The sequence below is a fragment of the Rissa tridactyla genome, chromosome 12, assembly GCF_028500815.1.
Source record: "Rissa tridactyla isolate bRisTri1 chromosome 12, bRisTri1.patW.cur.20221130, whole genome shotgun sequence".
Classification (NCBI taxonomy): Eukaryota; Metazoa; Chordata; class Aves; order Charadriiformes; family Laridae; genus Rissa; species Rissa tridactyla.
In genome coordinates this window covers 15,541,333-15,567,606 of record NC_071477.1, presented here as the reverse complement: position 1 = coordinate 15,567,606, position 26,274 = coordinate 15,541,333, and the positions used below count along the sequence as shown (strand labels likewise).

Here is a 26,274-nt window from a genome sequence, read left to right as displayed (position 1 = left end):
GATGAACTGAACATGACTTTTGTATGTATTTATCATTGCCATTGGTTACTAATCCTTACCATTTACTGTGGTTTGGTTTATTCACTGCTGTGGCTATAACAGAAGTCATGAATTTGGTCAGGAAACAGAGAACTGTCTTTTTCTTCTGGAATGAAGGAGTGATAACAATAGACACTGAACTGAATTTTCTCCCCTCCTGGCAACTGGGATGGCAGACTGTTTACTGCAAGAGGCAAGACATTTGAGTCAACTTGTTGGCGAAACCTTTCAGCTAGGGATTCCCAGCTCCTCCTGTACAGAACGGACACCAGGAGCTTCTGTCCCTCTCAGATACCTCTTTCTAAACGGTTCCCTGCTGAGTGCTTGCTCTGCTGTGCGCTCCCTTATCTTCTGCCCAGTGCCCGTGCCATGGAGTTACAGCACAAATCTGTGTTAACCTCATCCACTCAAACTGTGGCAGCAACCGCTACCAAGCTTAGAAAATGATCCCAGTTGTCTTCTGAAGCAGGGCAGGACTCACTCCATGTTGGAGGCTGAAAGGGAGTGTCTGCAAGCAGCAGGGAAGTGTTGAACATCAGGACCCCATGGCTCTACAGCCTGTGGTTTGGGAGCAATGTGTAATCAAGAGCAGAACAATAGCCACAAAAATGGTGTCCGTGGCACCAAAGCTGTGGAACGTATGTTCTGACAGGCAACGGAACTGAAGAGAAATAGTCCATGACGCTTTAGTGCATGGGGTTCCTGATTCTTGGTAAGCTTTTCAGGGGAAAGAGGTATGTGGAAAGGGATTTTATTCCTTCTCCAGCGCTGCTGCTCATGGGTCAGGGAGAAAATGGTTAAAACAGTAACATGGACACACCTGCTGGAATTCCTGAAAGCCAGGCTGTGTCCCCTAAGGGCTTTCTCTGGAGAAAGGCTTTCACCATAGACAGCCTCTCCGCCAAGCCAAAATCTGTCCCTTCACCAGGGGATGATTCAAACCAACCCCCTGGACCAATTCATTTCAGAGCATTTCAAATAAACACCCTCTTTCTGCAAGGCTTCAGTCCAGCCTTGGTCGTGACTGTTGCACCATAACTTGGGAACTCGGAAAAAATAAAACATGCCCTCAAGGGTGCTTATAGACCCTTCAGAGCACGCTGCCTTTCAGCAGGGAAAACCTCAGAGCCTCTTAGAGCAAATTTTAGTAGTTAAAAAGCTCGATCCTTTTGAGGATGTAGATGGGGATGGATAAGTCTTCCCGATGCTCGAATTCTTATGCTAACACACGACTGAAAGTTTAAAATCTATAGTGTGGAGTGGAAAATGCCACAAAATGAGAGCACTAGTGTGGCGTGCAGCAAAGCAGATGAGTGTGAGTCAAAGCTTCACAAATCTCCAGGCATGTTTCAGCTGCTTTCTCTGTGCCTTCATATGGCACAGAGAAGACCAGGGCGTTCTGAGGAAAAGTATGTTTTCCTCTCCTGAAACTTGGACTCCTGAGTTCTGTTTTCTTTCTCACTTGGCTCAAAACAAACAAAAGTATTCAATACCAAGGCGGATGCTTACTTGTTAAGAATTTAATGGGGCTTTTTACCATGAAAAAAAACACTTGTGGGAAACCTCGAATGACTCTTTGGGAGTCCAGGGTTTTCCAGACAGCTGCGCTGTGGAGATTGTGCTGCTACTGACAGACGCAGGGAAAGGGGTGCCTGGTTCCCCTTTCCACCTAATGGGTTTCTTTTCTGGACCTGCATCCTTATGTTCAAACCCAGACAGGGCTGGGAACTAATTTGTATTTAGTTTTGTGTTTGTAGTTCAAAGACAAAAAACATTACATGGGTGGTCAGAAACCCTGGGCTATCTAAAAGCTTAGTCTTTCCCTTCGTAGAGCACCCCACAGCCACCAGCAAGACTATCTCCTCCTCTGGTCCAGTTCCCACAAGGATGTTGCTAATTACTTTATTTCTTTCCTTTTTTTTTTTTTTATTTGAGTGGTCTCATTTGTGCCTTTCTTAATGTTTTTTCTTTGTGTCGGATAATCTGTTTTCTGTTTGGCTTATTGCTGTAATACAGACTATTTTCTCAGCAACTGTATTAGGCACATGTCCATCATCTGCAGAGGCTGGAGAAGCACCAGCCAGAGCCACACTTACTTGGCACGTCCCTTGCTGGGAGGGGAGGTTATCTTCTGAAGTTAAATAGGGCTAGTTCTGGACTTACACACATACTACATAGTATAGATGAGGGAAAGGGAGCACTGATGCTTGCTTGATGTGGATTTGGGTTTCCTTCAGACATGGAGCTGGGAAATAGTTTTGGTCTTTCCCTTCTGTAAAAGCACCGGTCACTGAGCTGACTGCACAGAACCTTCTGCTGTGAGAGCGTGTAAAGATGACAGAGGGAAGGAGACAGGAGGTTACCTTTGCCATTCCCTCCTCCAGGGACCATACCTACAATTAGTGCTATCAGAATGACATGATTTCAGCTGTAGGAGTGGCCCAGCGCCCAATGGGTTGGAGATCCATTACATCCCAGGTCAAGCCCAATGCACATTTGCTTAAGTAGCCTGAATAGTCCATGAGGGAAAGCTCAACGACTTTCTGGCTGTGCTTGGTGCGGAAATTTTGTTCTGCCAGATGTGCGCAGAGCAAAGCACACACAGCCACGGTTGTCCTTATGGAGGTTGGTCCATGTCCATGTCCATGTCCTTCTGCTGTTGGTGGCCCCAGAGCTGGAGGCAGCACTGCAGGGGGGTCTCGCTAGAGTGGAGCAGAGGGGCAGAATCCCCCCCCTCACCCTGCTGCCTACCCTGCTGGGGATGCAGCCCAGGATGCCAGGACCTTTCTGGGCTGTGAGTGCATGTTGCCAGCGCATGTTGAGCTTCTCATCAACTAACTCCCCCAAGTTCTTCTCCTCAGGGCTGCTCTCAATCCATTCTCCACCCAACCTGTATTTGAACTTCAGACTGCTCCGACCCAGGTGCAGGACCTTGCACTTGGCCTTGTTGAACTTCACGAGGTTCGCGCAGGCCCACCTCTCAAGCCTGTCCAGGTCCCTCTGGATGGCATCCTTTCCCTCCAGTGTGTCGACTGCACCACACAGCTTGGTGTCATTGCCAAACCTGCTGAGGGTGCACTCAATCCCAACATCCAGGTTGCCAACAAAGATGTTAAACAGTAACAGTCCCAGTATCGACCCCTGAGGAACGCCACTCATCACTGGTCACCAGTTGAACATCAAGCCATTGACCACAACTCTGAGTACAGCCATTCAGCCAATTCCTTATCCACCAAGTGGTCCATGCGTCAAATCCATGTCCCTCCAATTTACAGGCCAGGATGTTGCATGGCACAGTGTCAAATGCTTTGCACAAGTCCAGGTGGGTGACATCAGTTGCTCTTCCCTTATCCACCGATGCTGTAATGCCATCGTAGGAGGCCATCAAATTTGCCAGGCATGATTTGCCCTTAGTGAAGTGATGTTGGCTGTCACCAATCACCTCCTTGTTTTCCATGTGCCTTAGCAGAGATTCCAGGAGGATCTGCTCCATGATCTTGCTGGGCACAGAGGTGAGACTGACCAGCCTGTAGTTCCCTGGGTCGTTCTTTTTTCCCCTTTTAAAGCTGGGGGTTATGTTTTCCCTTTTCCTGACAGTGGAAACTTCAATGGACTGACATGACTTCTCAAATATGATGGACAGTGGCTTAGGAACTTTGTCTGCCAGTTTCCTCAGGCCCCGGGGATGAATCTCATCAGGTCCCATGGACTTGTGCACCTTCAGGTTCCTTAGATGGTCTTGAACCTGGTCTTCTCCTACAGTAGGTGGTTCTTCATTCTCACGGTCTTCTGTGACTTGCCAGTGTGGCTAGAACACTTGCCGGTGAAGACTGAGGCAAAAAAGTCATTCAGTATCTCAGCCTTCTCCATATCCTGGGTGACCAGGTCTCCTGTTTCCTTCTGGAGAGGGCCCACATCTTCCCTAGTCTTCCTTTTATCTCTGACATACTTACAGAAGTTTTTCTTATTGCCCTTGATGTCCTTGGCCAGATTTAACTCTATCTGGGCTTTAGCTTTCCTAACCTGATCCCTGGCTGCTTGGACAATTCCTCCGTATTCCTCCCAGGCTACCTGTCCTTGCTTCCACCCTCTATAGGCTTCCTTTTTGTGTTTGAGTTTATCCAGAGCTCCTTGTTCATCCATGCAGGCCTCCTGGTGTTTTTGCCTGACTTCCTCTTTGTTGGGATGCATCATTCCTTAGCTTGGAGGAGGTGATCCTTGAATATTAAGCAGCTTTCTTGGGCCCCTCTTCCCTCCAGGGATTTATCCCATGGTACTCTGCCAAGCAGATCTCTGACAAGGCCAAAGTCTGCTCTCCTGAATTCCAGGGTAGTGAGCTTGCTGTGCGCTTTCCTTGCTGCCCTGAGGATCTTGAACTCCACCATTTCATGGTCACCGCAGCCAAGGCTGCCCTTGAGCTTCACATTCCCCATCAATCCCTCCTTGTTGGTGAGAACAAGGTCTAGCATAGCACCTCTCCTCATTCGTTCCTTTACCACTTGGAGAAGGAATTTATCGTTAACACATTCCAGGAACTTCCTGGATTGCTTATGCCCTGCTGCTTTGTCCTTCCAACAGATATCAGGGTGGTTGAAGTCCCCAGTGAGGACCAGGGCTTGTGAACGCCAGGCTGCTCCTATCTGTCTATAGAGGGCCTCATCCGCTCCATCTTCCTGGTCGGGTGGCCTGTAGTACACCCGCACTGTAACATCACCTGCCCCTGTGTTCCCTTTAATCCTGACCCATAAGCTCTCAGTCAGCTCCTCGTCCATCTCCAGGTGGAGGTCCATGCACTCCAGCTGGTCATTGACATAGATGGCAACACCCCCTCCTCCTCTCCCCTGCCTGTCCTTCCTGTATCCTTCCATTCCAACACTCCAGTCATAGGAACGATCCCACCATGTCTCCGGGATGCCAATAAGATCATAGCCTTACAGGTGCGCATGTCTCCAGCTCCTCCTGTTTATCCCCCATGCTACGTGCGTTCGCATGGAGGCATTCAAGTTGGGCCCCTGATGAAGCTGATTTACTGGCTGGAGTCCCTGCAAAGCTTCCGTTGCAGGTGCAGTTACCACGGCAAGACTGCACATTGAACAGAGTATCTTTGGCCTGTGTGAGATGGTGAGTTGCTGGAAATGGGATTTTAAAACCCACTCGACATCTGCCTTTTTGAGAGATTTATTTTGACTGGGCTTAAGTCAATCACTTATAAATTTAGGTAATAGGAAGAGAAGCTGTTGCTTAAGTGAAATACATGCATTCACACGATTTGTGCCTATGTGACAGTTTAGAAATGGATCTAATTGCTTTCATTTTTATTTCGAGGACTTTGAATTCTACAGCCGAGATGCAGTTTGATTCTGTCAACGCTTAAAAAACTGTGTTGATTCATATTGTCAATTACCACTAATAGGTATGTGTCAACTGCCAGTGAAGGGGCTATGACGAGAAAATAACCTAAAACGTATGCTCTTGTGTATCCATTTTCTTCCTATATTTGCCTGATCAAAACTTGTGACAGAAGGCAGCATTTCCATCAAATCTGGAAAAGGTTGTTTGTGGTCTTGTGTCATTTCTAGACATATATTTGACATTTTTAACCGCATGCAACTTGTTGAAATACAGACACGGAACAGAGTGTTTTCTGGCAGTTAAGTTAGGACTTACTCCTTGTTTAAATTGATGCAATTAAAATCTTGCTTACACATGGTGGCGTTCTTGATCAAACCCATTGACCGTTTTTCCTGAGCAAGCTGCTACTCAAGAATAGCAACGGTGCTTTAAATGCTTTTGATCTCAATTGAGCCTCAAGTGCAGGAAAGTCTTAAATAAAAAAAAGCGACACCTCTGCAAATGTGACTGTCTTGCAGGTGGCTTCTGCACCTCCGTAAGAGGAAAAAAGCCTGACGGGGACAGGTAGTATTGTTGCAATCTTGCTTATGTACAAAGGCAAAGTCCCCTGTTCCTATGTATACAGGAGGAATTGACCATGAACCACGTTCTTGGCTGTCAGGACCAAGCCTTGCTTCACTTGCCCTTTCTCAACCATATTTAGAGCTTGTCCAGGCCGCGCGTTCAGTTTCCTTTTTTTTTTTTTTTTTTAATGCTCGAAGGTGTTTCCCCTCTTTCTCCTCCTATTTTCCATCTGCATTGAAAACATTACCTACCGAAATGTCTGTCTGCATATTACTTCATTCCCGAATGGATTTGTCTCTGATTTTTGCCATGCAAAGCAATAGGAGGGACAGCAATGGCATGTGCTCTGGGTTTCCTGGGAGCTCCTAGACAGGTTCTAGACTATGGCTACCAAAGCTACCAAATCAGGTAAGCAGGAATCTGACTATAAAAGCTACATTACAAGGGCTACGGTTCCCAACCTGAGAATTTTTCACACACTGAACAAGATGTTTATTTTAAAGGACACTCTGTGCAGTTATCCAGGCAGAAAGTTTAGAAAACTAAATTGTGACATAGGAGAGTTAGGCTCTCTACATCCATGGTTTTCAGTGGATTGTGAGTACCTGATTTGTTTAGCACCTGTTGAAAATGTCTGCAAACACCATGTTCAAACTAGCAAAGAGTTGGAGACAGACAGAAGAACTAAGCCCTGCCTTGCCCCCTTCCTCTAAAACAGTGAATGGTGTGTTTAAACTTCCCTTTGCAAGCAATGATCGAGCAGTTTCAAGCGTAAACCTCTGCATTAGCTGTTACTGCCAGATTTGAACTGAAAGCTGGCCAATCTACCAATGTTCTGGGACAAAAGGGCTCTGATCTCTACCATGAGCCACCATGCTCTCCCTTATCCCCTCTCCCAAAAGAGGCGCAGGAGAAACGGAGCAGTGCTCCTGCCTGGCATCACAACATCTTGCTACCTGCGGGCTGCAGAAGTCACCATAGAAGCAAACCATCCCAACCTAACAGAGGGTCCTGGGACCTTTCAGACCCATAAGTTCCAGCTTGAGCCAAAGCATTTTCAGTGCTGTCTTCTTTCAGGGTGCCGTAGTTGGGGCAGATCATCTACCTGTGTTATCAGAGAATGTCAGGGGTTGTAAGGGTTCTCTGGACATCATCTAGTCCAACCTCTCTTCTGAAGAGGGTTCACCCAGAGCAGGTTGGACAGGAATGCATCCAGGCATGTTTTGAATCTCTCCAGAGAAGGAGACTCCACACCTTCTCTGGGCAGCCTGTTCCAGTGCTCTGGCACCCTCACAGTAAGAAAGTTTTTCCCTCATGTTGAGATGGAATTTCCCATGTTCCAGTTTATGCCCGTTGCCCCTTGTTCTGCTGCCGGGCTCCACTGAAAGGAGTCTGGCCCCATCCTCCTGACACCTGCCCTTTAGATATTAATCAGCATTGACGAGATCCCCCCGCAGTCTTCTCTTCTCCAGGCTGAACAGACCCAGGTGTCTCAGCCTTTCCTCAGCGGAGAGATGCTCCAGTCCTCTGAGCATCTTCGTAGCTTCCACCGGACACTCTCCAGCAGTTCCCTGTCCTTCTTGAACTGGGGGCCCCGGACCTGGACACAGTACTCCAGATGCGGCCTCACCAGAGCAGAGTAGAGGCGGAGGATGACCTCCCTTGACCTGTTGGCCACGTTCTTTTTATTTTGGTATTTTTTTCTTAATTTTGGTAAAAAACCAAAGCCAAAAACCAAACAACACTCCCCGCGTTTCCCCCACAGCCTGTTTTATTAGATCTTCAATTTCTGTTGCCTTGCTGTTTTTCAAGGCTTTGTCACTCTGCCCAGGGGAATGACAGCAAACATTGGGGTTGTTTTTTTTTTTTCGCTTGCTGGCCTTTGCCAGAGCAGCCCGTCGGTGGCTCTCACCCGGGGGACCGGGGCTCCCCACGCCGCCCGCCCGCGCGTCCGCCCGCCCGCGCCGCGTCTGGTCGCCTTTGCGCCGGCGCCCTCTGCCGCCCTCGCCCTGCATGGCCCCAGCTCGGAACGGAGGAAACGGAGATGAGAACTTCCGAGGAGTTTGGGAGCGGTGAGGGGTTTCTCTGCGCGCTGGGGTGTGCAGGGGTCTCTGCGGCAGAACCCCCGAGGGCTGCGAGGGTCACAGATACAGGACGAGGGGCGGTGACAGAGGAACCTACACGCCAACGGCAAATCTTGAAACACAGTGACACTGGTAAGTAACCGGCGTTTTGACCAAGTGCTGGATCCCTTTGGGAAGAGCTTCCCCACCGTATGAGTGCACTGATTAAATTGCAAATTCGGCTTTTCAAACACACGTGTTGTTAAAGCAAGCCCACGGGAAGGGTTTGAAATCCTCCCCTCCTCTTTTTGGCTGTTCCCCCTCTGCGCAGCCAGAACTGTGTCACCTGTGTCTCCATCAGTTGGGCTTTTGGCTGCGAAGCAAACCTTTCCCTGTCCTCACTCCCAGGCTGTGATTAAGTCCTGCAGGCTTCCTCTGCCCGATCCTCCACACAGGGGTATTTTTTGTCGGGGCTGCTTTGCTAGAAAGTTCTTTTTTTCCATGTGACTACTTTCTTCATAAAGTGGTCGTATGGAAAAACCTCCTTTCACCCATTCTCCAGGCTTCCCTAAGAGCACAGATTTTGTTTGCTCCAGGTATTCATCAAGGATCCTGCTTCTTGCTGTTTCACTCTGATGAGGGAATATCTGAAATCCAAGGACCCTTTTGTGTTCCTCTCTTTTTGGGCAGAAATAGGGCTACAATTCTGTCTTACAGATACCTTAAGCAAAGGGCAGTGGTTAAACCCCTGTCAGCTGTTAGCAACGCTTATTCCACAGCAATCTTTAGACCAGACATTTTAAAATTAAATTACTGAGAGCAGAATTCAGTGCTATGCATAGATTTAGTAAAAACTGACTTACACCAAACTTAAAGCAAAATCTACTTTAAAACTCAATGCTTACGCAAGCCTTAAATTGTGTTTAGACTTAAACCAACATCGTGGAAGAGTAAGCTTCAGTCTGTACAGAAAGAGATGCTTGGCCATCACCTAACAGTGGCCAGAATGAAATTCTTCCTTTTGCTCCCTGGGAAATCATACAAACACAGCTGAGATTGAAACAGTCATGTACGATTCTATAATTTCAGTGGATGTGTGTAATAGCTACTTAAAATAGCTGTCTGATACCTTCAGTTCTTGGCGTGGTGTGAAAGCATGGCTTTGGCAGCACAGGGAGCTCAGAGCAGGGCTCAGAATTCAGTAAGGCACATTCACAAGGTCTTTTTTTTTTCTGGTGGGCTGGGTAATACTCAGCGGGAAGACACACTCACAGCCTCCACCAGCCTCTTTCACAGGATTGCGATTTTCATCGAGCCACCTGCCCCCCCCGGGATTCAGGGCTGCATTTGAAGTTTATTCATCCCAGACTGTGATTGCTCATCGCTTTCAGACTGTAACTTGGGTAACTGCATATAATACTTCCAGTGCACTCCATTTCTGAGCTTTAGCTATCCGAATTTTAGTTAGTAAAGTTAAAATTCTACTTGACATGCTGCATCATATGTCTCTTTCTTAATATGTCATGACTGTTGCTCGTCAACAAAATAAGAAAAAAAATAAATGTTTTCATCTGCATGTTTCTGCAAACTCATGTTTTTTGTCTGTGTGTTTCTGCAAACTCATGTTTTTCACACAAAACCAAAACTCAGGTAGGACTTTTTTCCCCAAGATACTAGTTCCAGCTGTTCTTGGTCAACCATTGTCGCTGGTGAACAACTAATGAACAACTAATGTCACAGCGCTCTTAAGTTTCTGGAACGTATTTAATTCACAAGGAAAGCAAAGAAGAAAATAGGACAGGAAAGTCCTTCATCCTGAATAGTCTTTCAGCAGAGGAGGAAAAATCAATAGAAGGCGGTCTCCCCGGCATGCCTTTGATGTCGAAGTGTCTGCAGCCAAGAGCTTCAAAGACAGCATTTTTGGTTTCTATCTGAAGATCAGGTCGTAACTCCAGCACAGCACTTCCAGCGGCGCCCACTAGCTTTCCTTCGGTCATTTTCCGAATGTTGTGTATTATGTATTATGTGCATACAACTTTATGTATTACTCATTAGGCAGCCCAGCTGGAGGAAAGCTCGGGATTTTTGATCACCGAGTATCTTCAGGGTATTTGTCACCGATAATACTTGGTCCCCAAGTATTACTGCCAAAGAAAATGGTGAATGTTATTCTAGAGTGTATTAACATCTATGTTATGGATGAGACACTGGGGGAAATGTGCTTCTCTGTTTGGTACTGCTGGGGCATCGCATGAAAATGCCATGCTCAGTACCGGGCACCGCACTTAAGAAATACGTCCATAAGTAAGTGAGGTGCAGAAGATCGCAGTGAAAATGAGAACAAACGATTATGATCTCGCGAAAAAGGTCGAAGGGGCTGGGTTTGCACCTTTTGAAAAAGACGACTGTGGGAGCAAGACAAGAAAGGGCACAGCACCACTCCAAAGGCCCGTGGGATGTCCGTGAGCTTTTGTGTCCTCGGGGGGCACTACAATAGGCATCGGAGTAAGTCACAGCAAGGAAGACGAAGACGCTTTTTTGCCAGGCGCTTGAACAGGCTGCAGAGAGGATCTCTGTCCATGGTGGTTTTTAAGAACAGCTTAGACAAACGGAATTGGGGGTAATTTAAAAATACAGTTATCCTGTCTCAGGGCAGGTTGGTCTCGGTGAGCTCTGGGCAGGAGGTACAGGCACAGCCGTTAGCAATCCACGTGCTCTGGCTTCATGGCAGTGGAAAGTGTTTCGGTGCGAACAGTCTCAGGGAGGATGAAGTAAACGCTTGCAGCAAAAGAAGAATTTGGCGGGAGACCATCTTCAGCACTACAGCAACATTAAATGTGTCTGCTCCGCTTACCAACAGCATTAAAGAGCGGCTGCCTGCAGTACCTGAAAATCCACGGTGTCCCCACGACATAACGGCAAGTGACAAAGACACAAATGCTGCAAATACCCAGGGAAACGTGGTGGTATCGAAGCAAAAGAGAAAAATAATCTTTTGAAGTTGCATTTCAGAGGTTCAACAGAAAAATATTGTAGTCGTACTGGGAAAAGCTAAAACTGATCCTGTCCTGGTGCCCACTATGTCTCCAAATGAATGGCTTTGCGTGCAGAATATGCTGGGTGTCCTCATTTTTGACTGAGACAAACAAGAAAGGTCGATGAAAGGAAGACCAAGGACAGACAAGATGGGCAGTCTTTTCTTGTAGGTGATTAAAAAGTTAAATGATATTGTGTGCATGATCTCCCGCTAGCGTAAAAAGCATAGTGCAAGTTTACACCACGTAATGGGAAGTTATGGGACTCCAAGAAGGCAAATGGTCTGGAAATATTAAAATGTAAAACATCCTGTAACAATGTGTGGGCTGATGGCTCTGTCTGCTTTAACACTAAATCTTGCATGAAATGGCTGACCTTTAAATTTCAGAGTTGGTCGGGAGGCAGAATTTTAACACGTACTTTGCGGTAAGTAATTCTGTTGTGTACTAGTGCCATATTCTTTTATTAGCTACTGTCAGGGAAATGGAACGAGGAAGAAGGAGGAGAAGCTGAGAGAGGCTGGATTGTTAAACCTATAAACGAGAAGGCTCAGGGGGATCTTATTAATGTGTATACAGGGGGGGGGTGTGTGTGTGTGCGTGTGTAAACAAGACAGAGCCAGATTCCTCTGGGTGATAGGACAAGGGGCACAGGTTGAAATGCAGGAAAACATAGAAAAAACATTTTTATTGTGAAGATGGTGGAACAGGTTGCCCAGAGAGGTTGTGGTGTCCCCACCCTTGGAGATAGTCAAAACCCAGCAGGACAAGGTCCCGAGCAACTAGTACTCTGCATGAGCAAGCAGGTTGGAGCAGACGCTCTCCAGAAGTCCTTTCCTACACCAAGGAGTCTATGATTCTGGGAGAGGGAGGAAGGTCTGCTTTTTTTAATGATGGACAAACGGTATTGCATGTCTCCCCTGCTTTGATCAGAACAACCACCCAGTTCTCTCCCTCGCCTGCGCCTCAGCCCTGTCATTTTCTGATATAGAATCATAGAATGGTTAGAGGTGGAAAGGACCTCATGGACCACCCAGTGCCACCCCCTGCCCTGGGCAGGGACACCTCCCACCAGCCCAGGCTGCTCCAAGCCCCGTCCAACCTGGCCTTGAACCCCTCCAGGGATGGGGCAGTCCCAGCTTCTCTGGGCAACCTGGGCCAGGGGCTCACCACCCTCACAGCACAGAATTTCTTCTTAATATGTCATCTAAATCTCCCTCTTTCGATTTAAAACCGTTCCCCCTCGTCCTGTCACTCCCTTCCCTGATGAGCCCCCTCAGGGACTGGAAGGCCGCTCCTCTTCCCTTCGTGCTTTTGTGTGCAATAAAACTGGAAAGGAATGCTACTCTTCCTGGGCCAAATAAACCCCTGGAAAAGGCGCCCTGGGAACACCAAAGACACCCTCAGGGCACACAGCCCTGACTTCGCGGCGGTCCTGCCTCCGTCGCCGCCCGACCTCCCTCCTCCTCGCACCAGCAAGAACGGCCGCGCCCCGACCCCTCCGCAGCCCCTTCCACAGGCGAACGAGCCCGGACGGAGGAGCCTGTAGGAGCCGCCTGGGGATGCCGAGGGGGAGACAAGCTCCGCCCGTTGGACGCCAAGACGGGTGGCAGCCCCGATTACTCCAGCGGCGAGGAAAGCGCGCCCCACGGCCCCGCTCCCGCCGCCCCACGGCCGCTCGCTCGCTCGCGGCGCAGGCGCAGCTCCGGAAACGACATCTCCCGCCAGGCGCCGCGGAGGCCGCGCAGGCGCGGGGGGAGCGCGGCGCTCGGGGGAGGGGAGCGCTGATGCAAGAGGCGAGCGCGGCGGCTGCGGGTAACGGCTGACCGCGTCCCTCCGCTCCGCTCCGCCCGCCTCCCGCACCGCTCCGCACCCGGCCGCAGCCATGTCGGGCGACGAGGTGAGACCCGGCGGCCGCCCCCCTCGGGGGAGGCGGGCCCGAGGCCTAGAGCCGCGGCGGCCGCCGCCATGTGGGCGAGCGGGCCTGAGGCCTGCGCCAGGCAGCGAGCGCGGCCTCCTTCCGCCCGCAGGCAGGGCCGGCGCCTCGCTGCTCGGGCGGTGCGGGGGCCCCGGCCGCTGCCGCGCTCGCCGCTGTCCCTGAGCCGGGGCGGGGGCCGCGGGCGCCTCCCGGTGCGGTGGGCGGAGGCCGGGCCAGGTCGGGGGCTGGCGCCTTCCCCCGGAGCCTTCTCGGCCTCTGCGCGCCGCGGAGCCCCGCCTGGCCCGCGGCTGCGGGCTGGCTCCGCGTGTCGTGGGAAGGCCTAACGCCGGCCCGAAGCCCCCCGTGTGCTGCTGGCGCCCGCCGCTGGCCGGGGGAGGGCCCGGGGGGAAAGCAGATCTTCCTGCCGTGTTTCTTGCTCTTCTAACGATACGTAGCGTTTAGTCAGTTTGCTTAGCGCACTGGCTTTATGGAGCTTTAATATCTTGTCCTTTAACCCTGGGACCTAAATAGCTACATCTTAAAAAATGATCACTTCGTTTTTTCCGGCTCCGATGGTGTTTGCTTAGGCACACTTCAGGGAAGCAGATAAATCTGTTTACCAGAAATTTTTCGTGTTGTATGTACCATATGTCGGCACCTTTACTGCCCTCATTTCGGTTGCTCTCATGGGGAAAAGGAAAGGTGTAGGAGGCTGTGAGCACCCTGACGGACGACTGTGTGTCCTGTGGGAAACTGCACTGGCTGAGTCCACGAGATGGCTGCTTTTGGTCTTGTATATTTTTCCTGGCGTTGTTTAAAATACCTGTGTGGCTTGTTTCCTTCTGAGCAAAGTGATCACTCTAGCCTTGGAGACAGGCAAGTCATTATTTGTCCTACATAATAAAGGAGAACTAGTGTAATTACTAATTATTTTAATGGTAACTGAGACTGACTTACTCAGCTCCTTTAACATCTAGAATGAGTGTACTGCGTTTTTACACTTAATTATGTCCCTGCAACTGCAGTTCTAATGTCTAGATTGTACTCTGGTTCCAGAAATCAGGACCCAGGAATCCTTGCATCAGATGCTTTCTGTCTCAGGTGATCATAGCACAATAGAGCAGTTCATCTGGAGTTTTCTGTTTTGTATTCAGCTTAAGTGTCAGTAAAATTATTTTTCTTGCATAACGCAAGAGATTGTTCTGGCAGTGCGGTGATATCAGGAATATCTAGTATAGTAAAGTTACATCTCTGGATTGCTTTATGTGGCTGACTGACAGAGAATAAAAATGGTAGCAGATATCACAGTTGAACTGTCGCTGCTGGAGCTTCTGGCTAGTGTGTGCGTGAGAGCGCGTGAGCGCACACGCCTTCCAGAACTTGTATATCTTACTGTTAGGAGCAAAATAGTTTGTTACCGATGTTAAGTTGGTGAAACTTTTTAAAGCCAGTGATCCTATAAAGATGAGGAGGGTGAAGACACATGAAGACAAATTCGCACCTTAAACTGGTATAGATGTTACAAAGCTTTGTTTTGTAACTGTAGCTTAAAATTTTCAGAGCTGTGTACAGAATGAAACTCCCTGGTAGAAACGTTTGTTGTGCAGTGTGAAACTCTGTGTCCAGAGTGCTGCCCAGAAGTGACACAGCAGAAGCAACACAGGCCCTATTTGCAAGGGGAAGTAGGCCATTAACATATATTTGCTTTATTAAAAATCCTACTATATATATAATCCTACTAGATATCTAAAAGCTCCTCTGGCCCTGTAGTTTTATGAAGCTCCAGAAAATGATATTAGAGGATGCTGTGTTTTGAGCAGCCAGCGGGTTTAGGTGCAGGTTGGTCTTCATAATTTTGCACGCCATTGTAGACATCAGCTCAGTGTAGTGTAAGGATACCTGAACTAACTTTATCAGCGCAGAGTTGCTGTCTGCTTTGTAGACATGCCTGTGTTTATTCAGACTAACGAAACGGGATTTATTTGTGACCTCTGTTAGAATCCGCAGCATTCGCCACTGTCGCAGCAGTTTAGAGTAATACTGGCTTCTGTCTTGAGAGTTGGCGTTCAGACTACGAATCTCTGCTGCCTCTTTTTCCCCACCTCTATTCTTTCATTTTCTCTCTTTCTGTAAGTCAGGATTGTGACTGCGTAGGCATTTGAAATACAGAGTAGATATATAGAGCTGGATGTGAGAAAGAACTGTGTGGTCTACAGAAGAGAAAACCTCATATGGGAATTTGGCTCTGAGAGCAGAAAAGGGATGGAAATTTATAACCATTTCTACACAGAAAAGCACAGGGTTTGGTGTATTTGGGCTGGGGGCTGCAGTTCCTTCTGTAGAGGGCCTGCAACTTGGTAAGAGTTTTTCAGCAGTTAAGTGGTGCCATAAGGCTTCAACTAATCAAACATACTGAATAGAGAAAAGGAAGTAAGATTTCTAAAATATCTAGTTCAGAAATGCAAAACACAGAATAGCCTGGTTATCAGGCTCGTTAGTTTATATCCTGATTTGTTAAAGCATGTGTGACTGAAGACTCCTGCTTAGTTTTCATTGAAGCCCTTGATGAACAAAATACTTCAGGCATAGACCTCCTTCTCCAGTTGTGGAACTCTTACATTAGTTTCCTGAGAGCAGTTAGCATGTTATAACTAGGTCTTAGGTTTGCAGAAGCTTGGCTTGACCTGACAGGATGGAGGGGACCTTCAGAGCAGTACAAGGCCAGCTGCGTAGTTTTAATGCTGAAAAAAAAGAAAAAGGAAAGCTCCTGCGTCCTTGTTTGTTAACTTCAGTTTAGTGTGGTACTACTGAAGATGCATTCGGTCTCTTGTGTCTATACAACATATGCTTTATGGTGGGTGAAGATGAAAGATGTCTCTCCCCCCCCCCCCCCCCCAAAAGCGAAGAGTGATTTGGTACAGGTGGGTTGGTTCCTTCTCAGAAATTAATACACCCGATTTAAGCATAATTTTCTGTTTGCTTAATCATGGGAGAAGATAGAAAACTCTTCAGATTCTTGCAAAGCTCCTTCATTGAAATGAGTCATGATCTCGAAAATGGTGTTCGTGTGCTTGTTCCCAAAGCTGTGGACTCTTGCCGGTGCAGGCAGATTTCCTTCTGTTTCAGCAGACGGGAGGTTCCAAGAGGAAGCCAGCAGACAGTGTAACCGGTTGTGCACATTCTTTGATTACTGTGCGTTACAAGAGCATGATTCATACATGTGTCTGTCGAAGCATTAGAGGGAGGCCCTCTGACGCAACTTTTCTCAAAATCGTTCTAGCGCAGTGTGTGCAACTAAAGACACGCTTCAGCAGTTTGAAAGCCTCAAGCTTCAGTGTCCCGTATGTGTGGACGTTTTTGTGATGCTGTGCTTCGGACACCCATGTGTGTGGTTTACTGCCTTTCAGTAGAGCCTTTATGAAACATACAAGTTCCAGAAAATTGGAAGGGTATCGCAAGAATATCACATGTAGGAGAATAAGAAGTGTGAGGAAAAGATTGCTTTGTTGGGGGGAAACCACCAAACTTGCAGGGTATAACAAAACAAGAAGTTGGAGAACTGCTCCTTTGGTGAAGTGGTGGTATTTTCATGAGTGCGGGTATTCATGATGTGGAATTTTAACTATCTGTTAAATAGAACACTTCAATTATTCGGTAAGAAAGACTGGAGAGGCTCATTAAGTGTCTGAAGTTGTTTGATGTATTAAATATATAGTATGGTGTGAAAATATGGCCGGATGTAGGTAACAAGACTGACCTATTAGCTATGATGTCAAACTTGCATCTTAAGTGAAAAAAGTAAGAAACGTTCCCACGTTGGAAAACTGAAGAGCTCGTGTGTTAAATACCTCAGGTCTGCAGATGATGAATAGGCTAAAAGTGAGTCTTGGGGTTAGTGCCTTCTTCCCAGTCAGACTAGGTGAACTAAGCTGCTTTGCTGGCTAAAGAACTCATTAACCGCTTTTAATCACTTGGTCTCTGAAGTTCAGTTTCCCACCTGTGAGGGAAAAGGACGAGACCTTTGCTACTTCCTAGTGTTGAGAGCCGATACAGGTCTTGCTGTATCACCAGCCCCTTCCAGGTTTCTCCCTAGTCCAGAGCATTCTTGTCAAGAGAGTTGTTGGTAAATCTTGCCTTTTAATAAATCTGGAAATTAACGTGTCTCACAAGTGGAAGTACAAAGTGTAACTGACACAATCAGGCTCTGTGGGATAGGTGTGCATGAATTTTTTTTCTGATGCTGAGTGTGGTTCAGTGATTGCTTTGCATAGTCTTACTTCAAAATTTGAGTCCGTAATGATAATAAAACGGCGAAGTAGCCAGTAACTAGTCTGTCAAAGAATTGCAGCTTTAATACGTTTTCAGATGAACTACTACATAGATGGCAGGAAACTTGTACTGTCACAGCGATCGTAGCAGAAGCTCTACACTGTCAATTGGTCTTCTCTTGTAGTTGGTCACATCAGTTATTCCCTGGAACAAGATCTGTGTCGTTTTTAAAGAAGCCTGTGTAATCACTGTGTTGAGTCAGATGACTTGTATTACATTGTTACAGATCTAGAAAAATCCCTAGTTGAGATTGAAGCCAAGGAACAGTTTGGGTAACTGAAGGAAGAGGGAGAGAAGCTTAAAGGTGTTATAAATATTAAATGGTAGGAGGTTATTATGCTGCTAAGGAACTCTTGACTTTTACAGATGATTTTCGATCCCACTATGAGCAAGAAGAAGAAGAAAAAGAAGAAGCCCTTTATGTTGGATGAGGAAGGAGGGGATACACAAGTGGAAGAGACTCAGCAATCGGAAACAAAAGAAGTTGAACCAGAGCCAACAGAAGACAAAGATGTTGAAGCAGACGAAGAAGACAGCAGGAAGAAAGGTAAAGTGAATCCACGTAGATAATCTCAGAGGTAGTCCTGTATTTTGAGATTACAAGCCCCATTTCAAGAATTTGGCCTCACAGTGTATAATGCTGTGGCCCGGGTTTGTTTAGAGGCTTGTGAGTAATACTCTGCTGCCTGTTTGGAGAGTGTATTTCCCTCCTGCCTGAAATCACGTCCCCAGACATCCAGCAAACTACCAGTGGCTTATGTAAATGCCGCTTTCCTGACTCGGGGTCTATTGTGTGAGACAATGAAAAGAGAATCCCTGAAATAGTTAGCATGAAGTTCTACGTCCTCCATGTGCAGTTGCAATAATTACACAATTATGGCTGTGTTTCATTTGAACAACTAAGCATGTGTGATAACAGAAATACGGTTAAAAGGGTTTCTAGTTTTTGGACAACCGTGTGATAACTAGAGTGTTCTTCAGAATCTTTCAGGAAATAAGGTTGTGATTGTGTATATAACCTTGCTTTTTAAATTGAGGCCAATGTCATTTCAAGATGACCTGATTCGGGGAATGCTGTTAACTTAAAACCAGTTTGTTGATAAAATTGGCTCCTGCAGTAGACCACAGAAACTATACCTTCCTACTATAGTTTTCCTGTTTTTCAAGCATATCTACTATAATGACAAAAGTTGCTAGTGTCTTTTGTACAGCAGAAAGAAAAATTAAGCGTTTAAAAAATAAGAAAATGCAAACGCAGAAACTGTAAAATAGTACTGAGCTATGTGGGGTTAGAGGGGAATAACCTCTTCAAAGCCTGAAGGGTATCTGTAGGGACTGCAGATCATTGCTTATGTCTTACTGTAATGTTTTGAACATTTGGATGTAAAATAGAAACCTTACTGTCTAAACGGTTTCTACAGTTATACTTTTTTTGGCAATCCTTTGGTTTTTAGACGCAACAGATGACCTGGATGATTTAAACTTCTTCAATCAAAAGAAAAAGAAGAAAAAAACAAAAAAGATATTTGATATAGATGAAGCAGAAGAAGGTGTAAAGGTTTGTTTATGTAACTAGGCCATCTTGGCTATGGCTGAAAACTTTCTTGCTTTCATTTTCTGGGGATTGGCAGTGCAGGAATTGTTCCGAGTCTGTCATTGTGTCTTAGTGCAGTTAATAATGAAACACTCAACTGTGAAAGACACTTTCACTTTGTCTTTCATGTATAGTAGGTTCTGCTGAACATGTTGCTCCTGCAGGGCTTTTTGCCCAGAAGTGAAAAAATCAAACTGATCTGCACAGTGAGCAAGTAGTTCTGTAATGTGCAGGAAGGGTTGACTAGCATCAAGGTTAATTGTCTTTTGGGATAAGAGAAGTAAGTGGATGTCAGAAGCCACGCATAGAATAGCCCTCTAAAGGCCAGCCCTTCAAATAAAAGATGTATATCTGCTAAGAAATCTGTTTTACTCCGGTGTTTTCTTTAGAAATGATTGGCTGCTGTTCTTTATTCCAGAAAGTGCGTGAGATATTTCTACTCTTCTCAAGTTTTATTCCAAGTTGTGTTTTTATATCGCGTGTCGGTGTAACTGGCAAGCCCAGACAGCACGAGGACAGAGAAACGTTATGTTACTTGTAAACCTCTTCTTTAGATTCTGCCTTTTGGGAAAGAAAATGTCCTTCTGATCTGCCCCAGACAGGCAAAATGCTTGCTCTGTGTTCTCTATATGTGCAGAATTGTGTTAACAAATCGGACTGCCTGCAGGTAGCACAGGTTGTGCTTTACCTTTACCTTAAAACTTTGCCTTACCTTGTTGTCGGGCATGTAGGGTGTTTTGTTCCCTTATGCCCCAAATCGCTGATGCTTTTAGGCAAGTATCACGTGACCTTGCGCCTGAGCAGCCAGAACTTAGACCGGAAGATAAAAATCTGGCCCTGCTTCATGGTAGTAGTGCAGTGCTCTCTTCAACATACTTTAGTTCGGTTCTTATCTGTTATGTTTCAGGTTTGTGGTGGATATTACTAGTATTCATCTAGTATAGTGTGCTACTAGCATTATTTCTCTTGCTGTGTAGTGGAGTTTTGTGTTAAGTACTGTAAACTATAGTTTTATTATTTCTCTGCAGGACTTAAAAATTGAAGGAGATGTGCCAGAGGCAGTAGAACCTGAAGATGACCTTGATATCATGCTGGGCAATAAAAAGAAGAAAAAGAAGAATGTGAAGTTCCCAGATGAAGATGAGATGATGGAGAAGGACGAAGGTAAAAGTATAACCTAGCTCAATGAGGTGTTGAAAGTGAAATGTAGTCCATGTTGTAAGTGAATAAGTTCTGTTCAAGTGCCTTTTTTGTTTCTAAACTCACTTTGTTACCTTTACGACTATATTATTTGTCAGAAAAAGATTCTGTAAAAGCACTGTATAAATTTGTCCTAAGTGCTGGCGTCCCTTGTACACAGACAAACGGAGAAGAGTTGTCTCCACACATTATTGGAATCTTCTCTGATATACCTTTTTGGAATGGAGTAAGCACGAGGTTAAAGAATGTTTCTGTTCTTAATGAATCCCAAACAACTTTCTTTGCAGCTTTTGAGGATGAAGATAGCAAAAAAGATGATGGAATTTCTTTTAGCCTTCAGTCAGGGCCTGCGTGGGCAGGCTCAGAAAGGGACTACACATATGATGAGGTAATGTTCAAAAGACTTTTAAAAAATACTTTCCGTGTGGATGTGCATCAGTAGAGCGGGGCCTTATGCTCGTATGTCCTATTTCTAACTGAAAATTGAAGGACTTGAGTCAAAAGCTCATGAACAGAAAAATAACAAAGCACATCTTCTACCACAGTTAATTTTCATATAGAGTAATATTAGTGATATTTAGAACACCTCTGCAAACGGTACTGAGGTACTTGTAGGTTATGAAGTATACCCTTGGGGAAACAGCTTTTATATTTTGCATTTATCAGAACTTTTTTTTTTTTAAAGTATGTTTTCAAAAGCATATGGAGAAATGTTAATGGGCAAAGATGGTCTAATATTCACTGTGAACGCTGTTTCAAGTTTTTTTAGAAGTGATGTGCTTCGTTTGAGAAATGCAAGATATTCATGTTGATGAGAATCCCTTTTTTTGCAGTTGCTCAATAGAGTATTTAACATCATGCGAGAAAAGAACCCAGATATGGTAGCTGGAGAAAAACGAAAATTTGTCATGAAGCCTCCGCAGGTTGTAAGAGTAGGGACCAAGAAAACATCTTTTGTCAACTTTACAGATATCTGCAAATTGTAAGTTTCCTCTTTAGATGTCCCAGGAACGGCAGATAAATGCACTTTTCTGTGCTGTTGGGTCGAATGCATGTTTTCTGGCGAAAGGCTATGTCAAACCAGAAGTAACGTGAAAGCTATTTCAGTCGTACTGCTATTTCAGTCCTCTGTGTTTCTCCGTGAGAAGATGATTTATGAAGAAAATTTATTGAGATAATTTCTTATTTTATTCTTAAATTATGAAAATGGTAGACTTGCTACGTGGGTCTCATGGACTGAAACTAAAACTGTTGCCTTCGTGAGTGCACTGGCTTCTATCAAGTCTGCAGTTGGGTCACCAGTGATATTTATTAGCAAGTCTTGGTCAGGGGGGTAGGGAAAGTCCTTTCTAATTTGAGTTGACTACAGATACTATTTTCTTGGTAGATGGTATGAGGTTCGGTAATTTTTTTCCACTGTTTTCGCAGTGCTTTCTATGTATTTATTATTTCTTGTGAAGGCAGTTCTGTTCTTTGTGGGAACGTGTATCTGATTTGTTTCATAAGTGTGCCAGAAAATAATGCTTACGAAGTCATACAGAGAATCTGGGTAGTATACTAAAGTGAATTTTTAACGGTAGGTAAGTAACACTTTTTTCAGGGAATGGCGAGGGGATGGGAAAATAAGAATGGAGAATCTCAAATAGAAAACTTGGTTTTGATAGTTAGTCTAATTGTGAGTTTGATTTGCAGGGGGATGCTGGTTTTTTTTGTGTGGGCTGTTCCGCTTTCTCCTGTCCTCAGTCGTTGTCTGCCTGTGCTCTTTGGTGCAGACCGTCTGGCACTGCTCCCTTTTAAACTTCGTAACTTAAGATTGTTTTAGCCTGCCAGTCCTGTATGAATATCAGATTTCTCTGAAGCGGGGAGGTTAAACATATTCTTACTTTATTTTTAGATTACATCGTCAGCCAAAACATCTTCTGGCATTTTTGTTGGCGGAATTGGGTACAAGGTAAGGCTACTGGGCTATGTACGTGCTTATGCACGTAGGAAGCAATGGCAACGTAGTTGACATTGTCTAATCAAAAATAAAATTATTGGGTTTAGGTCTTGTGCTTGAACATCAGGCTTTTCTTCCCTGCCCGTAGATGCTGTGCTGGGTGATTGAGAGATACCGTCTTAGGGAAAAGAAAATTTAAAACATTCAGCTTCCTGTATCGGAATGGCTAGGAGGAGGATCTTATTAGTGGTATTACACCTTACAAGGGAGTTGTCTTGGTCACTTCTGTGAGATAAGCAGGTGTTCATTCTCAATTCTGTAAAGTTCTGCTGATTGGGTAGCTTAACTATGAGGCTGCTCCCTGCTGGAGTTTGCTTTTGCTGCAGTGAGGGTTGTGCTTGGGCAAAACTTCCTGTAGGTTTTCAGGTGCCTTCAGAATTTTGCGTTTTTTTTTCCACAAAGTAATTCTGGCTTACTCTTATCTTGAAGAATACGTTGTTATTTTGCTTCGTGTTCTTGGCTTGTTTTAATGCTTGACGTCTTCTGCAAATCAAATAATTAATTTTTCTTTTAAATTAGTGGCTCAATAGATGGTAACAACCAACTTGTAATCAAAGGAAGATTCCAGCAAAAACAGATAGAAAACGTCTTGAGAAGATATATCAGTAAGTATAACTCCCTTTTCCATGACAGATTTCTCTCACCCCTTTTGACGACCAGTGGCCGATGTACGGCCCCCATGTGTGTGCACGCTGTGGAGGTTATGTGCCCAGAAGCTACAACTCTGCTGCGGTTTTATAACGGAATAATGCAAGTACAGGAGGTTCTACCGTGGTTATAATAAACACATAGATCATACTCTGTCCTGGCACTAAAACATACCAAGGGAAACAGGAAGAGCATTTGAGAATTGCTTGGTTTCATCTGACTTTCATTTTTTGGCTTTGAGGACCATGGAAAATAGCAGTAATTGCTAATTTTAAACTCTGTTGTACATGTTAATTAAGAAATACAGCGTGCGTGCTGCTGGTCAAAGGACTTGCAGATTATATGTAACGAAAAATACTGCTTTAATGTGAACGTGCAAGAGTTGCTGACATCTGGGAATGCTGTTTCAGCAGAGGAAGTTGTGGAATGCCAGTGGGAAGTCTTAACTGGTCGTTACTATTTTTAAAATGCCAGGGTCAATGCATAACGTACCATATGAAACCTAGTCTTTATTAACCTGGGAACTAGGGGGAATTTTTAGGTTGCCTCAACCTCTGTGATTTTCACAGTAAGCCACTTCTGAGTCGGTAGATACGTTTGAACAGCCTTTTGAGACAACTGTTAAATTGAAGGCTGAAGAAGTGGTGACTTGCCCACTGATAATGCATTCTCTTTTAACTGCGACTTAATTCCTTTTCTGCAGAGGAGTATGTCACCTGTCATACGTGTCGGTCACCAGACACAATCCTACAGAAGGACACCAGATTATATTTCTTGCAGTGCGAGACCTGCCACTCTCGCTGCTCGGTCGCCAGCATCAAAACTGGTTTCCAGGCTGTCACAGGCAAGAGAGCACAGCTCCGTGCCAAAGCTAACTAGTTTGCTAATCAACACTGGATTTTGCAAAGTGTTCTGGGGAGATATGACTGGACAGGTTTACAATCGGAATGGATTTACCATTGTGTTAAAACAAGATTGTAAAAACTACAAGAAATTTGGCTTTTGATTGATTGGTCTGTGAAATCCTTGCAAGGTGCAGATCCTCAAGCTGTTCACATACATTTGCTCATTGAATATATTTTACCAACTGTAAGGAACGTGATGGGAAAGGAGGTGCTTTTTAATCCGTTCAGACTTCTGTAAAACACAAGATAAATTAAAGATACTATAACAGTGAGTGTCTTTTGATTTGGATTTTTCCTTCAGTTTCCTCTTAAACAGTTTATGGGAATGGTTGGCCTGTTGTTCTGCAGATCATGTCACTGAACTATGTCCAAGACCCAGAATAAAGTTTAAGATAAAGGTTATTTTGCTTTTACATAACAAGTTTATTTTTAGTTAGGCTATCATTAAACAGAGAAACCGGTCACAGAGTCACAGGGATGATACACCAACGTGAGAACCGCTCGTGCTTTTATAGCCACATTTATATGGGAATGCATTTTGCACAGAAAGTGACATCAGGACATGTTGATGCTGCTTAATTAGGCAGAATGTAGCTCTGAGATAGTTGAGACACCATATTGATGCCGAATCTTAACATAGAATTGATCAACTGTACTGTAAGCTTTCATAGTGTCATAATACTAAATTTTGCAATTTGTACTAGAGAAGTGTTTATATTTAAGTCCTGCGCTCTTCACCACTTTAAAAAGAATAACTAAATGCAGCAAAAAAAAAAAAAATAAAATATAGGTGACATCATTCTACGATGGCTGCGACACTGTCTTACATAAATCTTGAACTTACAGAAGATACTGCCAAGTAGTTTGCGTTCCACATTAACACATTATGCTTCTTGATCGTAACGTGCACTTCTCTCCGCCGGCAGTCGGTATCGGTCATCTCTAGGGGACACGCATAGGGCTGTCCTGACGAGTTTTTCTAGGGCTGTAGAAATTTTGTTACAGCTGCCAAGTACAAAGATGCAAACGGGGAGGGAAGTCCCTCTTGAGTACTGTTAAGGGGGGACAATTTTCATTTAATTGCCAAAATGGCACAAGGGTCAGGATAAGGTGTAGTAACTCAGGACCCCGGGCAGCCATCCCTGCAGGTAAGCGGAGTAGCCTCCCCCCCAGGGAAACAGTGATCGTTCTGAGTGCAGTTCATCAAGTCGCGGAAACTGAAGGGTTTCTACTACGTTTTAATCTTTGTATGTATGTTAATACAGAACACGGTCTCGCTGGGAAGTCACTTACTTGCTATTTGAAAACTTGACAGCACTGTAAGGCAAAAATCAAGGTTTTATGGTTGGTTTCTTAAAAGCATTTTGAATTTCAAGTGAGCTATAACAAATGTTGGATGTATCTGTAAGTGAATAAAGCCAGGATCAGTGCCTCTTGTAACATTATCGTTGTATTCTTGTTTTTTCTCTAGCAAATAGGCATTCTCCTGTTGGAAGTCAAACTTTTTGGAGAAGTGCTAGTTGCCGTTTTGTTTCAGTGACTTCTTGTTGGGACATACTGAAAGAGCAGAAGAAAATGCCGCTTTCTGTTTTTAAATGCTTACTTTTTCCTCGGTTAAATACCTTTAACATACTTTAAAAAAAATACAGTATGGCCTTAGGCTGGTGCTGTATTTTAGTGCATTAAATACAAAGTCTGACTTCGGTATGTTTGGATCAAAAAGATCAAGTTGTTAAAGAAATAATTGTTCAAACCAATCATCCATGAGCTCTTCTAGCTCACATAGAATGATTCGGGTTGGAAGGGACCTTAAAGATCATCTAGTCCCAGCCCCCCTGCCCTGGGCAGGGATATAGCTGTATTTTGAGCGTGTGCATGAAATCTTGAAGACATTGGTTTCGATGACTAATATTTGAGTGAGACGTTTTGAGCTGTAAACTCTGATTTACCTGTGGAATAACTTCACTGATGCATAAAGTGTCTTCTGTTTCTAGGAGCAGATATTAGTTGATTTTTTTTTTTTATTATTCTTTTTTTTAAGAACAAGCACCTTCTTCCAGTGCACATTCAAAAAGGAGTATAGTCTACCACAAGTGTTGTAGGAGCATGAACCTCTTTCTGCTCGTAAGGCTGATGTAAGTTTGGAGCGCAGTCACATTCAGAGGCAAAAAAAGGAAGAGTTTTGTACCTAGATGAGTGCAAGCAGGCAGCCTAAGGATGGAGTTCTTAACGGAATAAGGTGGTAGCCTTGTTTGCCTTGGGTCTGCACGCAGGCATGTGTTTGGAGGCAGACGGAGCTCTGTTTCTGCCTGCCTTTTTCTCCGTGAGCTGCAAATTGGCTGTATGATGCTGATGGAGATGTGGGAACTGGATTTTTTATTTTTTTTAGGTAGTGAAAAGGCGGCGGAGCAGAATGGGATCCCTGTTTGAAGGGGCTGGGGAGGAGCCTGGGGGCTAACAAAGAGCCCAGTGATGCAGCCGGGTGGCTCCTCTCCACAGCTCTGGCCATGCCCGGAGATCTCTTATGTCTTACCCAAGTAATTTAAGCTGTTGCAGGGCTGTTCCTTTCCTGCGGTGAAGATAAAACACATCTTTCAGCCCAGACCATGCAAAAGAAAATGTGAGCCT

At 45.1% G+C, this 26,274-nt stretch overlaps 1 protein-coding gene across 1 annotated transcript; it reads left to right on the top strand.

Moving 5' to 3' along the window:
* Window positions 1–12,792: 12,792 nt before the first annotated feature.
* EIF2S2 (eukaryotic translation initiation factor 2 subunit beta) lies at window positions 12,793–23,918 on the top strand. Its single transcript, XM_054218277.1, has 9 exons — window positions 12,793–12,953; window positions 17,667–17,847; window positions 18,755–18,858; window positions 19,923–20,058; window positions 20,382–20,482; window positions 20,928–21,076; window positions 21,989–22,045; window positions 22,613–22,698; window positions 23,445–23,918. Exons 1-9 carry the CDS (start codon window positions 12,939–12,941, stop codon window positions 23,618–23,620), a joined length of 1,005 nt encoding a protein of 334 aa, XP_054074252.1. The 5' UTR covers window positions 12,793–12,938; the 3' UTR covers window positions 23,621–23,918.
* Window positions 23,919–26,274: the final 2,356 nt, after the last annotated feature.

Excerpts from the sequence above, each read along its gene's own strand:
- EIF2S2 (XM_054218277.1), top strand. Across the intron at positions 20,059-20,381 it reads GATGATGGAGAAGGACGAAG|CTTTTGAGGATGAAGATAGC; the intron begins GTAAAAGTATAA and ends CTTTCTTTGCAG. Across the intron at positions 20,483-20,927 it reads GGGACTACACATATGATGAG|TTGCTCAATAGAGTATTTAA; the intron begins GTAATGTTCAAA and ends CTTTTTTTGCAG.